Source organism: Podarcis vaucheri (genome assembly GCF_965113315.1).
Source record: "Podarcis vaucheri genome assembly, chromosome: 5".
NCBI lineage: Eukaryota > Metazoa > Chordata > Lepidosauria > Squamata > Lacertidae > Podarcis > Podarcis vaucheri.
Genome location: NC_138763.1, coordinates 41,346,179 through 41,363,076, shown reverse-complemented (window position 1 = coordinate 41,363,076; position 16,898 = coordinate 41,346,179). Strand labels below are relative to the sequence as shown.

The 16,898-nt window shown below is 41.9% G+C and overlaps 1 protein-coding gene across 18 annotated transcripts in view; it reads right to left on the bottom strand.

Annotated features, from left to right (window-relative positions):
• Positions 1–480: 480 nt before the first annotated feature.
• Positions 481–16,898, bottom strand: part of KIF1A (kinesin family member 1A) — a 115,167-nt gene continuing 98,749 nt past the window's right edge. For 13 of the 18 annotated variants that reach the window (XM_082221682.1, XM_082221684.1, XM_082221685.1 and 10 more), the window contains 11 exons: positions 13,732–13,846; positions 11,545–11,678; positions 10,751–10,812; positions 9,348–9,493; positions 8,991–9,203; positions 8,651–8,728; positions 7,906–8,030; positions 7,613–7,762; positions 6,317–6,509; positions 4,959–5,077; positions 481–4,637 (listed from right to left, as the gene is read on the bottom strand). In XM_082221682.1, coding sequence (XP_082077808.1) covers positions 4,595–4,637; positions 4,959–5,077; positions 6,317–6,509; positions 7,613–7,762; positions 7,906–8,030; positions 8,651–8,728; positions 8,991–9,203; positions 9,348–9,493; positions 10,751–10,812; positions 11,545–11,678; positions 13,732–13,846 — 1,378 coding nt within the window. In that variant the 3' untranslated portion in view covers positions 481–4,594. Of the gene's footprint in view, positions 4,638–4,958; positions 5,078–6,316; positions 6,510–7,612; positions 7,763–7,905; positions 8,031–8,650; positions 8,729–8,990; positions 9,204–9,347; positions 9,494–10,750; positions 10,813–11,544; positions 11,679–13,731; positions 13,847–16,137; positions 16,162–16,898 lie in introns of all 18 variants that reach the window. The other 5 variants (XM_082221672.1, XM_082221683.1, XM_082221687.1 and 2 more) reach the window with 1 other exon arrangement.

The following is a 16,898-nucleotide window of genomic DNA, read 5'->3' as shown; positions in this document are numbered from 1 at the left end:
GTGTTCTAAATAAAATAAATTATTGTCTTAACTGCTTTGGAATGGCGAGTCATATGTTGTGTTAATAAGTTGTAAGCCATGTTGGAGATCGTTGGACATCTTTAAAATAACACCAACGTGTAGAATATCACTCTCATGACTTCTGAAAGCAATTTGAAGGTTAAAAAAAGTGTGTACCTTTGATAAAATTGGGTGGGGCTGCTTAGGGCAAGATAAAATTGTCTTCTGTGCATAAGAAGAGCACCTTTCGCACCTGGCATGTGGCCTGTAGGGCATGGACGCCAACTGGCCATCAGCATTATAGACACAGAATATTTAAAGGAAAGCTCTCTTGCACAAACTGGGAAAATAGTACTTTCCATATTTGTTTACTTCTGAATTGAAATTCCCCCCCAAAAGAATGCTTTGTTTTGATGAAACAATACAATACAACATTTGGTTAAGAGAACAAGCCAGAGGTCAAGAACAGAGTGTCCACTATTTGCATAAATGCCACATTTATTTCTTTAACTGAACAATGCCTTAAGTGTACACAAACAGTTGAAGACCCTAATTTCCAACACTCAATAGCTTTAAGACATCAAGAAAACTAGACTCGATTACTTCAGTATTGTTATTTATACAGTGGTACAGGGTGTGCCCACAGCAATCACATATATACAAAGCAAGAGAAATGGTCTCCCAGCATTTGGAGATGATGTCACAGGAAGAACTCATTTGGACAAACTAGATAATGGAAGCACAGGCAAAATAAGATTAATAAAAAATAAAAACTAACCACAACCTTCATTTTTATACAGTAAGATCTTGATATTGAGTCACAGCTCATGAATGATAGTGTTCCTCCCTACAGTTCATTGAACACACAACAGAAAGAAACAGTAAGAGCATATTAGAGAGTTATACATCTTTTGTTGTCACTTTTGCATGTTACCATATGGATAAGCAATCGCCTCTTAGTCCCACAGTTATTAGCTAATTGTGCTGCTTTTACTTGTTTCTCTGCTTTCCTGTTGCTCCTTGATAATTTATAAGACTACTTATACTGGGCTCTGCTATCCTCCTACTGAAGGGCAGTTCAGAGAGCATTTGATATTTTAGGTGAGCTCCTTATTCCCCAATAATTTATTGGAATGGGAAAGAGTTTTATGTGAACAAAATAACACTGGCTTTTACAGTTACTGAAGACCAGTCTCTAACCAATATACGATCTATGGAATGGGATAAGTATGACATAATCTGAAATTATTTTTCTTGTATAACATTATTTTTTCTCACCAACCTCCACCTTGAGATAATTATAATGATATGGTTGTGTGAAACAGAGCAGAGATGGAAGTCCATCCTGTCAGTATTTTATGCTTCATTTAATAGATTCCTTTTCCTGCAGGACTTTCCAAAATATGCTTTATTCAGAAGTGCTGTTTTTTGCCCCCTAACAAAGGTCTAGATGATACTTGAAATTAAACAATTAATAAAAGGATCATTCAAAAATCTTTACATCTCAAATTAAGTAAAATGACAGTAAATCAGTGGAGACTCTTCTCAGATTGTCTGAAGAGTGGTTGATAACCATATCAACGTGGCTTGACATTTTGGCAATGGATAAAGCCATAACCAGCAGAAAATATGCCAAACATAATGATATGCTGGGTTATCTAAATAACACTGTGATGGACCATTAGATCTCTGTTTAATATTCCAACCAAAGTACTAAACAAACAAATCCTTTTAGGATATGCATGCTAGCTGGAGACTGGATGATCTCCATTAAGCTATTGTCAATTTGTTGAGTTCACAATTCTTTTTTGTGTGTGTGTCATTGCATTTAAGCCCTGATTCAAACATTGCCTTTCATTTTTAGGGGCTTTGGGTCAAGCCTTTGATCCCTAACTCAAGTCAGTCATGTTGTCTGCAGGTTTGCTGGCCCCAGAAACATGGAACGCTTGAGCAAGACCAGACTGTAGCCCAATATTCACACTGTCAGGAACATGGTCTTCAGGTTGGCTGACCTAAGCCATGCCTCTTATCAATCTATCACTCCCCATAAAATGCAGCTCTTCCAAGCTCTACTTCTTCATTCACAAGGCAAGGTTACATATACATTTTTGCATCTCTTGATTGTATGGACAAGGAAGGTACTGACACAACTGCTTCATCCATTGCCACTAACATAATTAAATCTCTTGACAATTTGATATGGACATAAATGAAGTAAAATATTTTTAAAGTTGTGTTTTTGTATGAAAGATAAGTGTTGTGATCCTATATATGACTTCCTTGTTCTACGACAGCCTTCAATCCTGTGCATAATTACTTGGGAGTAAGCCCCACTGAACACTGAAAGACTTCCTTCCAAGAAACATGTTCAGGGCTGTACTTGTCCTGTTCTTTTTTTAAACAAGTACAGATGATTTCTTCAACGTAGCCCAAGGTAGCTTTGAACTTATAGCATGACAATCACTCAGGACATTTCAGAGAAATTCATTAGTTGGTTGCTGTCTGACTGCAAATTTTGTTGTTGAAAGGCTTCTACTAGATCAGACACTGATAAGAGAGTAATAATCACCACTGATTAGAAACTGAGAATCAGTTATGGATTTTAATTATATAATATTTAGACTTAGGCTGGGAAGTTAAAATGAATCAAAGTTGCCACCAAGGGTATTTAATTTTGCTGTTTATGCATAAAGGGAATGTAAACCATGGGGATTAACTACCACATATTGATTTGAGTGGGCTGTAAAATAGGTTCCTATATATAAAGAGTTAACAGGAGATTCTTAAAATCAGATATGAGTCATGCTTAATTGATTGGTGCCAAAAAACTATTATTTGTTTTACTTTGTCTTACCCAAATTTGAAATAAAATTGACTATTTGTTTTACCAGAAATAATTGCTGAAGATGCAGGTGTATTTTTGAAGGAGACTTTTAACATATCACTAGATACAAGAGTGAAAAGAGGTCTCTTTTATAACACACTGTTCAAATCTTATACAAGGGTCCTATCAGTCTTGCTACGTAAAGTAATCTATTTCAAACCTACTTGTCTCTTAAAAGAAAATGATAATGGTTATTTCCAGACAATCAGTTTTGAGTGTAATAAACATATAGTAGTTTTTCACTTATTCTGAGAAGCCCAGGCGTTGTCCCTTGAAGATGCACTTCTGCTTGAGCAGATATTGTATTTCTCCCAAGTGTTCCCTAAATACTGTGAGAGTTTTTATTAAGTACCTTGGAAAATGCAATTCTTCTCTCAGATAGTGCAACTGTTACTATTTCAACTGCTGTGTAGGATGTGGTTGTGTGAGTGTCACAGGAACTTACTGAACACTGCCTGCAACAAGAATGGTGATAAAGTGGCCCAACTTGTTCCTCCGATGCCATGAATAATGGCCGATGGGGAAAGGGTGAAGCAAACCCCCTTCCCATCATTTCTTTCTTGGGAAAACATGAACTCACCTCCAGCAAAACATCCCTATTAAGATTGAAGGTCAATTTCAATGTTACATGCAGATGCACGTAGCATCCCACTGATAGATTGGAGAGGGGGTGTGGACTGTTTCTTTAAATGAAAAGCAACCTTGGGAGGTTGCTCATGGGAACAAATAATGCTAGTGGAGAGGGCGTTTAATCCCTTCCCTACCAGCTATTCCTTTTGCTCAAAATGAGCATCTGGAAGAGGCTGTTTTGAGAAGAAAAAAATACAATGGGAAAAATTCGGTACATGCTTCACCACAAGCCTTACTGCTATTCCTTCACTTCTAATCACAGTCTCCTGAAGCTAGTTTTCATTATATAAAGAACATTGGGGGAATGTTATACATATCTGCATGTAACATGCCGTTCGGCCCTTAGTTGAACAAAACAAACATTGGCTAGGTGACTGAAAAGAAGAAGAAACCTGCTAGGCAGCAAGTGCAGTATTTGAAAGAAAACCAAGATAGGCTCACAAAAATAGCTGACAGGGCCCTCTCCCATCACTACACCGACTCACTTCCACATCTTTTCTTTCTGCAGAAATGAGATGCAGCATAATGTATGTGCGTAGGTGGAAAAAAACAACACCACATGATAAACAGAATGTACATTTTTCAGTGAAGTAAATAGAAATAAATACTTTATAAATATAATCTCATCCTACTCTTTCTTGCTCTATCAAGTAAAATGTCAATAAGTTATGAATTAGCTGAACACAATCCTATCACTTTTATCTCCTTTGAGTAACATGTTTTATAATGTTCACACTTTTACAGATTCTTTTCCCCTTAAATTGAACAGTTGCTTTAAAAATTAAATCATTTTTATTTTTTAGAAAAGACTCTTGCTTTGTTAGTGGTCATATGTCACCTAGGTCACCCAATAAAGAGATGGGCGGAAGATCACATGTGCACAAGGATTCCAGGGTGTACCAGGCTTCTAAAGTTACAACAGAAATGAATTTGGCCAATGAAACTGTAACTTGAGATGGATCGCTCTGTGGCGCAGGCATCTGGCGGGATGAATGACAGAAGAGATCCAAATTTAAAATGGGGACCCTCAAACAGCACCCATTATTTCACTTGGTTTGATGAGATGGGCGGCCCTTTAGGCTAAATTCTGGTTTGGGCTGTCCTCCGCCTAGACAGTTTGGACCTGTCAGAGAAACCAAGGAAGAAGAAAAATGAAAGGATAGGGAAAAGAAATAAGGTAGAGGAATCTTCAGAATCCCAACCCATGTTCAAAGAGACAAAAAACAAACCCAGACTTCTCAGCTGAAGCCTTGAATGTCGTTCTTATTCTAGATGGTGTTCTTCAACGTTGGATCCTCTTATTGTTGGACTACAATTCCCATCATCCCTGACCACTGGCTAAGCTGTTTGGGAATGACGGGACCTGCAGTTCAACAACATCAGGACCCCCAAGTTTGAAGAACTCTGGTCGAGAGGGGTTTGGGATTTTAAGCTATTCAGTTACCTTATTGATCCAGCCAGGAGAGGATTAAATGCATACAGCCAATCATGCATATCCTTGTCGTTGCTTGCCTGCAACAGGATCCCACGATGTTCAGTGCACACTGCGAATGTGTTGGGGGTCTAAAACAGGGGTGTAAAGTTGCATGTGAGACTCAGTTGTAGAGGAGAAGCATACAAAGAAGCATACAGTAAAATGCAATGAGTGCATATATTACAGGCCAAACCAGATGGTCCCAGATCCGATGACTGGCGTTGCAGCAGCCCCCGCCCCCAATAGTTTGTAAGACAATTCAACACTTTCTTTCTCTAGATGTGTAAGTCACAGTTCCCTTTACAATTATCAGGCCTGGCTCTCTGTCCTCATCCTGGAGGACACGTCCATTCTTCAAAGTGTTCACTGCTATTACTTACATGGTCTACCTGCAGAATCATCCTGTCCACTCCACTTCAGCCTTAGACTCAGCTCCTATTTTTATTTAAAGCACAACTGGACAGGAGAGGGATAGGATCCGAGAGATCTTACCTCCCACATCCCTCCTCCTCCCTGCAGGACTGGAGAAATCATGAGCATAGCAATGTCATTAAAGGAAAATATATATTTTGATGTTAAAGAAGTGGGGGAGAATCTCAGATCTGGGGACCAAATGTGGTCACCCAAACCTCTCTATCTGGCCCTCAGGACTCTCCCAGGCTACACCACCCCACATTTCCTCAGGCTCTAACCTGCCCGGCAGCAATCCTGCCTCAAGTTCTTTGCTTGGCTGTAATGTGTTCTTGAACTGTGGGTAATGGCTTGCCCAGGTGTGGAGTGGAAGGTGCCTCTGACTTTTGTGTGGCTGGAATGTATGCTGTATAAAGAGATGGCCATCTTCATTGCTCTGCTCACTTTTTGCCTTTGGTCCCACTCCTACTCTAAGAAGCAGCACTGCTGTCAAATCATGGCTGAGGATATAAGGATGTCCTATAAACCATACTTAAGACATCAAATCTGTTGTCGGTTCATTGGTTTGTTTCTAGTAGGCCAAAGTATTAGGTTGACACTAACTGCAATACCTGCATAATGTGTTTCTAGCTGTCTTGACATGGCTTTGCACATTCAAGGGAGGAGACTCTGAAACCATCAGGTGCAATTGCCCTCAACAGACAGGCTAGGTGTAGCTTGTTCAGAAACAGGTCTGGTTATGCCACTTAAGATTCTCTGGCTCTGCTGTCATTCCTTTCTCTGTACTTCACACTCTTCCTGGATTTTAGCCATTGCCATGGCCTCTTCTTTCCCTTACAGCCCAGTCCCCAATAAATTACCCAGAAGCACTAGCTGTGGACTCTCTGATTTTGCCCAACCTATGAAGTTGTCCTTACTTTCAGCATCGCCTGCTGGTCTTCACTGTATTCCACCTGAGCTGATGAGAGATTGAGGACTGCTCTCTCCACAGAGTCCTTGTCGGTGTTGTAGATGTAGACATAGGGGCGTCTCACAACCACATAGCGCTTCACCCACCCATTTGTGTGGGGCTCCAGAAAGTGCAGGTAGCCTTTCCTGGAGACAATAGGGCTGTAGAGGAGACACATTGGCACCATGCTTTGTAAATGCATAGAAACTGCACCACACATATTGATTTCTAAAGAGTTTTAGCACCACCAGAATTGTGCCTTTGTTCCTCCCTCTGCCCCAGAAGTTATACTCCTGTGGATGCTCTTGACTTGTTTGCTTCATTTCACTTTTTCTGCATGGAGATCCCTATCATGTGGGGAGGTGCACATGTTAAGTGAGAAGGCACATGTGATGCCATTACTGGACTGTGCGATTCCTTGGTTCAGAATATAACATTATCCATTGACATTGTTCACCCTCCATATGATTCTAGTTTGGATGTTAATCGAATTCTAGTTTGGATGTTAATCGGAGCCAAGGAAGAACTCCTCCCTTCCACAACCTGCCCTACCAGTGGCTGCTGCTGCTGTTTGGGCAGCAGCAAGATGAGGTGGGGAAAATAATAATAATAATAATTTTATTATTTATACCCCGCCCATCTGGCTGGGTTTCCCCAGCTACTCTGGGCGGCTCCCAACAGAACACTAAAGACAGGTTAAAACTTCAAACATTAAAAAACTTCCCTAAACAGGGCTGCCTTCAGATGTCTTCTAAAAGTCAAATAGTTGTTTTGCATTTCCTCCCCTTTCCCTCCAGGCCACCTGGTTCATTGGCATGGTCATATTCCAGGTGACAGGAAGGGAGGAAGGGAGGAGGGAAAGAAAAGAAGAAAAACACCCCACCCTCTCCAAGCCACCCCTGCCAGAACAGCAGCCACTATAAAAAGGTATTAGGGAGCTCATAGAGAGAGAGTGGACACTGTCCCTCCCAAAGAAGCAATGGGGTCCAATTTTAGTTCATAACAAAACAAGCTATTTTCTGATCTATTGGAGGAATTGATTTGCTTGCAGGGTCTTGCCCAGAACCCATTTTCATTTCTTAGAAATAGCTCTGCTCAATTCAAAAGGAATGCACTCCTGTTAATTATTGCATTCTTCACCATGCAACCGCTTCCCTCCCAAGGGAAGAGGCACAGAGGAAAAGAAATGTACCATGTACTTAGGTCAACAAACCCTTCAGTTTAGTCAAGAATAAGATGCTTTCCAAAAGCCCATAACTTGTACCTGACCCGGATCTCTTGAATATCAGGGACCAAAAGGCGCTGGGTCTCCTTTTCATCTTCAGGCCCACAGGTGGGGGATTTCTTTTGTTCTCCTTCAACTGTGGGCTCAAATTCAGGGCTTTCTGCCCTTGAAGAGAGCTGCTGCAGAGTTCTGCAAAGGAAAGGCAGGTAGGTATGTAATTTCAACTCAACTTTGGCCTCCTTAAAAAAATAACTTGACACAGTGTCTGAAACTGTGCTCATAAATGTGTCTGTAGACTGATCTGAAATTCTTAGCTTTGCCATCTTCCTCACCTGGTATCCGTGCCACTGTACCGTCCTTCAACCAATGATGGGCAGGTGGAGGAGGGGGTCAAGGTGGAGCCACCAAGGGCTGGCATGGAAGGGTCTCTTAGCAGAGTCACTGACATTTCAGATAGCTGTACACAAAAAGAATTGATCACTGGAGCTGCTTGCTTTACTGCAGGCCTCTCTAAACTAAGAAGTACAAGGTGAGGATGAGCATCAAAATCAATTTCTATTAAAAGTTAATGTCTACTATTTTCAATGGGTAAACTCTGAGTATGATGACTTTTGCATACAGCCCAATGAGCTATTGAAGTACCTATGCCTTTTATTTCCCCAAATATGGCACTGTGGCAAAGGTTTCTAGGTGCACAGGAAGCTACATGATACAATTGATCCACCTAGCTCAGTATTGTTTACACTGACTGGCAGGGTTTCAGACGGGTCTCTTTTAGGCCTACCTAGAGATGCTGGGAGATGTTATACATGCAAAGGATGAACTCTACCAGTGAGCTACAGCCCTTCCCCTTCTGCTTGTATGTTCCCAGAGAAGGACATAGTCATGGGGTGTTTTTTCAACATGCACTTTTATTCCCACAATTCTGTCCTCAGAGAGTCAGCTCTTTGCACCTGTTTGTCCCTGAAAGAAAAGTGCCACCTGCCTGACAGCTGATTAGCCACTGTGGATACAGTTTCATACCACCGTTTCCATCTGTATTCACACATCTTGGTTGAGTAACAGAGTTTCTCTTACCTTGCTCTCACTTGCGCTGACACAGACATGGCTGTGGGTGTACTCTCTGTTGAATGTGTGTGTAAGGAGGCGCAAGCACTGTAGAAAAGATGTTGGGGGGGGGGAGAGAGATTAAGAGATACAGGTTGTAAAAAGAGGCTTGGCCCTGACCAGGACAGAATTATCTATTATACTAAGCATGCTGTAGAGCAGGAATAGTAAACCCTTTTTCCAGTCTGAAGATCACATTGATGGTCCACTACATCTCTAAGGGTGCATGTCAGCAATGGGCAGGCCATTCCCATGCCATGCCAAAGACAAAGATGTAACTGGCATGGTGTTGCCCCAGAATAACATATACCTTGACGGCAAGTTCTTTCTGCCTCTCACTGGGGGTGTCCAGTGGCAAATTCCTCCCCTCAGGGGTACCATCTGCTGAGATTGGAGAGGAGACACAAGATGTACTGCGGGAATCCGAGTCTTCACAGGAGCTTGAGGAAAGGGAATCGAGACCCAAGCGCTGGGTTGTCTCTAGTTTCTCACGCAGAAGCAGGTAATGCCTTGTTTTCTCAACCTGCGGAAATAAACCTCTGGCTAAGTAAGGTCACAGACATCTGCAGAGAGTCATCTCACACAGAGGTCAATCCACACACCTCATGTCTTCCCACCCTTCCCGCCAACACGGACATGGATAAGGACGACTGGGCTTGAGTCTTACTTCTTGCAGGAGGCTCAGTTTCTCCAATTCCCACTGATGATCCAAGATGAGACTGTCGCTGCGGGGCCGCCAGCCTGCCAGGTTCTCCTCGCCTCGCACATACGCCACAGATGTGTCAAGCACACGTCTTCGTCTTCTTTGCATGCCTGCAAAGGACAAAGTTGCAGGTTGCATTCAGCATTGCTCATGCCCAGTCTGCAAAGCATGTGGGCAGTGTTTCTTTTAAAGCAGATTTCCCAACTTCACATATTCCCCATCAAGGCACTCCACAATTAAAAAAGAAGAGAGAAATGAACATAAAGCATACTGTACTAGTGGTAAAGCGGTTTCTACATAGGAGTCCGTAGTTCTTCTCTACTATACAATAACTAACAGAACAAATGCCTTTGCACAGATTTAAATCCTCATTTGGTTGGCAAGGTCATTTTGACCAAGCCGTGCCCATCTGCCCTCATCAGGTAAAGATGAAACTTTGCAGGGGCCAATGATCAGTTGATTGTCTCTGCTTGCAAAGTGTTGTCACCTGGTGTTGTCATTGACAGGTGGGACTGCCCAACCTACCTGTTAAAAATGGGTTGGGTTGGGAAGGTAAGGGTCCAGTCCATTGGCTAGATCTGCACCCCTGTTTTAGAGGATCATATTGTTTAGGCATGCAGCCTTCCTCTCCCCCTCTGCCCCAAATCCTCAAAATGCAACCAGAGGAATGGTGTGTTGGAATACTGCCAGGGAGACAAAGTCCATCATGGCCCCACGTCGCCTCCGGACGTCCATCGATCTCCCGTAGACACACAGTATCAGCAATTAGCGACACGAGCTCCAGAAATAGCTTGCCACATTCCAGAGCTGATGCACGCTCTTATCAGCAGATAATGCACAGCGAAAGATGCACGCAGGAGAGCATTATTTATAAGTTTATTCTGTGTTAGTCAGAACAGAGAAAAAAACATGACCGCCTGCTTCAGCGTTCAGGCACCGAGAGAGAGAACGAAAGGAATAGAAAACATAAACATCCTGTGAACAGGAAATGCGCAGACTCTGTGACACACAAAGCCTGCTCCCTTTTAAGGTGGAACGGAAATATCCTAACATGGTGCATTACTAGTTTTCACAACACTTCCCCAAAAAGCATGATGTTTGGGCAGTTTTCAAGTTATGTTGCACTGACATTGCAGACAGATATGCTTCTGTGGATGTTTACGATTCAAGTATTAAGATGCAAAGGGCCACCCATATTCATTCATGTAAAATAAATAAGTCTCATAGCAACAGTAAAATTGACTCTCCTAATATTACATTCTTTTCCTCTTAGCACAACCCCAACACCTCCCTATGGGCCTGTCATGATGACAATGCTAATTAGGACCATCAGAAAGTGAAGCCAAAGCCAAAGAGAAGTTTCTCACCTGGACTGCCAGCATCAGCCACCCGACAAAGGCTGAGTTCATATACCCCAGTTACACGGTTACTGCAAGGAAAAAGAGTGAAACATCAGAGCATGGTGTTGGAATAAATGACCTTCATGTGCATGTGGCACATTAAATGTAATGGCCAAGATAACATCAATTTTTTAAAAGGAATCCAGAGAGGATCCTGGAAATTACAGTCTAGTTGGCTTTACATCTGTCCTAATAAAACTGGTAGAAAGTACAGTATTGTTAAAGGAATAACCATATAAATATGAGAGAACAAACCAGCATGGCTTCTGCAAGGTTAAGCCCTGTAACACTAGTAATGGAAAGTATTTCTTTACACATCACAGTGTTAAATTGTTAAATTATGGCATTATCTTCCACAAGAGGCAGTGATGGCCACCAACATGGATAGAATTAAAAGAGGATTAGACAAATTCATGGAAGATAAACCTATCCGTGACTACCAGCCACAATGGCTATTGCCTCCATGGTTGTGCAGGCAGTATGCTTCAAAATACTAGTTGCTGGGAGACTGCTGTTGTGATTTAGTCCTGCTTGTGGTCATTCCATGGGCATCTAGTAGGTCACTGTGAGAACAGGAAGCTGGACTAGATGAGTCACTAACCTGACCTAGCAGGACTATTCTTCTTAACTAATAAACATTAGTTGGTAACCCCTATGTTTATATCTAGGCTTATATGCATTTTTTCCAATAAATCAAAAGTATTTCTTCTTTGAGGTATACTCTTATTCTGCCAGCAGAATGGGAAATGAGACTTCTTTACCTTTCTGAGGCTCGAAGGCTCCCACTTCCAAAAAGATTGCGGATGGATCGAGAAGCAGGGAGTTTGGCATCTCTGGAGTAGAAGACCATGCAGAAATCTTTGGTGATCACAGCTGGTTGGGTGCAGTTCTCCATCTAAAATAGAAGGATACTTGCTAGGTTTTTTTTTAATTTTAAAAATGCTTTCCTGGGATGCTCTTGGCTGTTGGTACACAATGAAAGGCTCTCAGATGGTGTGAGTTTGCCTTCAAGAGCAAAATTATGTTCTGCAGCAGGTTTCCCAATGATGTCATGCATGTATCCTTAATAATCCATAGATGTTTATATCATTGCTATTTGGAGCTACTCTCATAAAACTACAGTCTTATATACACTTTCCTGTACTACATGGAATCCTTGCTTTAGAAACCTGGCACCTAGCAGAGTACTAGTATCCCTTTTCCTGTCTTTAGTTAAAAACAACAATATTTCTCATGCATATCAGTTAGCTATATTACAGGCAGCAGCACTTCATATGTGTTACTCACTGCCTTCCTACCCAATAGCAAATGCCTAGTTAGGTATCATATATCATAGAGCTATCATCCAGCATGGCCCACTGTTATAATTTGGATTTGCTAATTTAAAAGATTTTTTATAACAGCCTTCGTTCTTTTTAGAATTTCACGGCACTCTACATTCAGTTAGATCAAGCATAAAATACAACAATAAAACCATTGTTTTATTGCACTTCTTATGCCAGAAATATAAGGTCAAATTACACATGATGGTGTCAGAAAGAAAACAAAATTCCCAATAAAAAATAAAAAGCAGTCAATGAAGTCTGCAATCCTTAGCAGAAGACAGCCAGGTAGAGAAGAGGTACATAACCCTTTCCCTTCAGGCTCCCTCTCCAAAATATATGTATCTTTCATTGGGGCTTTTTTTTCAGCTAGAACTTGCTGGAACTCAGTTCTGGCACCTCTAAGACAACGAGGGAGGTGTTCATAATGAGTTCCATCACCTCTTCTTTGTAGAAAAATAGCACTGTCTTTCATCTGAATGACTAAAAATCAGCTGGGAGCGGAAGAGATTTCAAGAAGAAAAATGGCCTAGAGAAGTTTTAAGGGCCTCCCCCACATGCTCTGCAGCCCACCCACTGCAGCTCCATTTCATGTTACTTGCCACAAAAGCAATTATGGGAAATCATACATCATCTTATCATCACATTTAGAGCTGTACTATATTTTAAAACAAGCATCCACTTGCAAAAAGATTTCCGCTGGGAGCAGGGTGGTAAACTCCTGCAAAAAGTAGAACAAGACTCCGAGGAGCTGCTTTCCCTACAAGTTTTTATTAAAATAAGACAAGTTTTGGAAACAAGAAGACAGTGACATTTGCTAAGAAGTGCTCTACTAGGAAGGGTGCTCACTGCGTACTAAAAATGGTCCCTCAGGCTCTCTCCCCTGTCACTGGCAGTCCTTTTTCTATTCTCTTGACAAGCAGTGGCTAGCAGCTAGCTTCAGTTTAAGAGTCCACCCTGCTTCCCACAGATTGACTTGGATGAGGGAGATCCGAGTTTGAATGCTTGTTAAGCCATGAAGCTCATTGGATGATTTTGAGCAAGTCTCTGTAGGTCCATTTAGTCACTCTTCTACATGTACCTTAAATGCATGGAGGGAAGGGGAGGACTGCTGCACATGCTGCCCTTGCTCCTGATGTCGTCCCACCTCTATACATTATCCTGAAAGAGGGATCTATGTAGCTGTAACTGCATTCTACATGACCTGGAACCCTGTGCAGTTTGAACCCTGCTCAATCAAATTGCATGGTGCACTTACTCATGCATAGGAGGTGTGCACCCCATTAAGACCTTCCAACTAATACATGGGAGCAATTCATTAAGACATTCCAGCTCCCCCAAACAAATTTCATGTACACACAGAAACAACGTCTGAATGGATTTTATCAATCAGGGTAAAATGCTGGGCTGGGGCTGATGTGAACTGTAAGCAAATGCTGATGTAAGGGCTTCCTGTATTGCTATGTTAGCCTAGTGTCTTCCAAAACCCCATATTAGTTTGAGAATCACAAGGAATTATGGGACTGCTTAAGACAGGGAGGGCTGGAGTAAATCAAGGTGGAAGCCCCTTTCTAAAACTCAGCTCTGTGTGGTCTATTTATAGGAAATGACACTGATGGGTCTTGCCTCAATGTACGCCGAGAGGGTCATGTAGATTTTCTCTCTGTATGGGGTGACACGATTCAGCAGCAAAGAGTTGTGCATGGAGCTATCCCATGCCGCTTCAAACTGGTAAAACGTCCTGCAAAGAGACAGCAAGATGGTTGTTTAAAAATAAACACTACCATCAATCACCAAACTGTGACAATTGCATCAGCAGCAGTACGCAAACATGCACACACAGAGAGACATATTTGTGCTGAATGGATGCAGCCATCCTGGAGTGCTGTGGCTCAAAAACACCCCCTCATTGTGAACAGCAATAGTGAAGGCATCTGTGGGAATCCTCAAGGGAAACTTCTGTGCTGTGAATTCATGGTTGTTGTTTTTAATATTGCATATGAGCAGAGGTGATTTGGGGGTATGTTTTAAGGTTAAAATTTAAGCCATGAGATAATGGGGTGCCAGAAAGACAAAGAAAGAGGGACAAAGTAATAGATAGAAAGTTGCATGCAGGTCGCATTCTCTCATCTAGAACTGGCAATAAACAAGTTTCAAGTTGTCTGTGAATATTATGGCTTAGCAAAAAAGTCACCACATGTTTCTGCTTACATTGCCATGGTAAAGCCAAAGCTCTGTCCCATACTTATCTTGGGGTGTAATTTAAACATGCCCTCTGAGAGTGAATGTGGGCAAGAGGAAAGGAAGCAAGAGTCAGGGGGAAAGATGAAGAAAGCAATACAAAAACAGAGAGCTTCTCTTGATCCCAGAAACAATTGGGTATTTTCAGATTTTGTCTAAAGCACTCCAGGGCCATATCTCTTCAGTCAAACATAGCACACAGACAATCTATCTTCCTTCCACAGGAAGGAGGTACTAATTTCCAGCAAGCATGTTCAGAAAAGAAAAGAGTGAGGATGCTCAGTGCTGCAGTCAGTTCCATCTCTCCAGAAGCATTTGGCATTGCAGACCTTAAAAGTTTGATGTGTTCATAAAAGTGCTTTCAGTGAATTCTCTTTGAAGTTCATTTCCCACATACAGCTACAGTCACCAAAGCTCCAGAAGAAAACTGACTATTCCACCAATCTCTGATTTATAGGGAGTATTGTGACTCTGAATGATAGGGAGATATAATTCTCTCCAGACCTATCTTACCCTAGCCTTTTCCTGTTTGGTTACTGATATCTGAGAACTACTGTGCTTCTTGCTTTGTGAAATTAGGTACATAAGGTACCTGAGTTTAGCCCTTTTTGGGGGAGGGGGAAGTGTGGTCTTTTAGCTGGCCCTATTAAAAAAACACCCAGATTGTCTTTTGAGAACAATAACTGAGATAGTCTATCAGTACTGTGACATACTATCCCACTGAGGAAGCCAGGGTTTCCAGAATGATCACCACACATGAAATAGAGGTTCAGTTCTTTGCATAATGGAAGCACCAAAGCAGATGTAAGCTCTGATGACATGCAGCAGCAACAGGGCTTCTCATGCCTGAGGGCCGAATGTGCCCCCCCCCACCAAGCCTCTCCCTCAGATTCTCAGAATTCTCCCCAGGCCACACACCCTCTTCTAGTATCTTTGCCTTGCTGTGATGTTTATTTGAATGATGACAATTCCTTGTTTACCTGGATGGAGGATGGAGAGATGGTTGTGCAGTGTTTGTGCATAGAACCCTCTGGCTTTCGTAGCCCATTGTAAAAGTCACAACCATGGTTCTGCCCACATCTGCCTTTGGCCCTGCCCGCCACCACTGGAATGCATCCCCCAGAAGGCTGCTCATGAGCTAAAAGAGATCTCATGCTGAAAATGGTTCTCCATCCTGGATATACAGACACCCAAACGTCACTCTCATCCCCTTTCAGTAGCCTTTCCCATTATGATGGCATTCCTTTGTAAAACCTATTTGGCTCAGCATTTTTGTGCCACTAAACAACAGAAAAGGGTGACCAAAATATTGGGACTTTAATATGTGTCTGAGCATCCTCATGATTCAAAAACATTTCCACATGGACATTCCACTTTCACAGCTCACCAACACTCATATCAACATAGTCAGAAGTCTCTTTAAAAAAGAAGCCAGGTCTCCTCTTGGGAAGATTGTGCATTATAGTAGGTCCACCTCTCAGAAATAGTTGCTGACTCTTGTTAAAGAGGATCTGACTATTAGTTGATGATGCACAGTTTCTATCTCATTCTAAACATTGCATCTTGACACTGAGAGTTGCAGCATCTTGCCAAAACCAAAACTGAAAGAGCTGAGACCAAGATCACGGAGACACAAGCCACGGGAGAACAGGTAACTCCAATAGGAAGGAAGGAAAGAAAATTAGGAAAGGAAGAGGAAAAGGGAAGAGGAAACAAGGGAGAGGAGAAAGAGAAAAGAGGAGGAGGGAATAGATCAAGCAAGTGTGTGAGAGTAAAGTGAGGTAGAAATACCTAGTGTCATTTCCCAGTGAAATGCTATAAGTGGAAGGCAACCCAAGACAAACACATGTACACATACACACATACACAAAGAAATCAAAATGTCAGAAAGCATTGTTTATATGGTGCCCTGTGGAAAGCTACCCAGAGAGGCAGCTACATGGGGTAGATGGTGATTTGAACAGAGTGCAGCCATAGATTGTTGTGAATTTGGTAAAGGTGGGCAACAAATGAAAAGCAAAAAGACTATTGTCCCTTCACTCTGGGAGCTTCTAGACCAGCTGTTTGTTAAGCATTGATCCTGACACGTTTGCACAGAGGCTTTACAACATTGCCTGTTTATTGAGCATTAATCTTGATATGTTTGCATGGAGGTTATACAATATTGCTAGCTAGTGGTTGTTATCCTGCACTTTCCAGGGCAATTTTCTTATCAGACCTTTTCTGGTGAGAAAAGTGACAGGATATTAGCACTAGAAACTGCAGGATAATAACCTCATCTTGTATAAGTGAACAGTCAATCTGGAAGTGCCCTCTCTTGGTAGAAGAACATGGTCACAGAATGAAATTCAGAACATAGTTTTGCATATTCAACACTCTCCTTTCACTTTTTAGTTGAATTTCTAATATCTGTGTCCTTCCAGCTAGGCTCCCTTCCCCTGCATTAGGGGATCAAGGATCAAGACTCTGTTTTCAGTGGAGCATGATTCTTATGAAGATTTTGATTCACAGTGTGAAAAATGGACTAAAATGACTTGAGCAAGGCAAAAGCA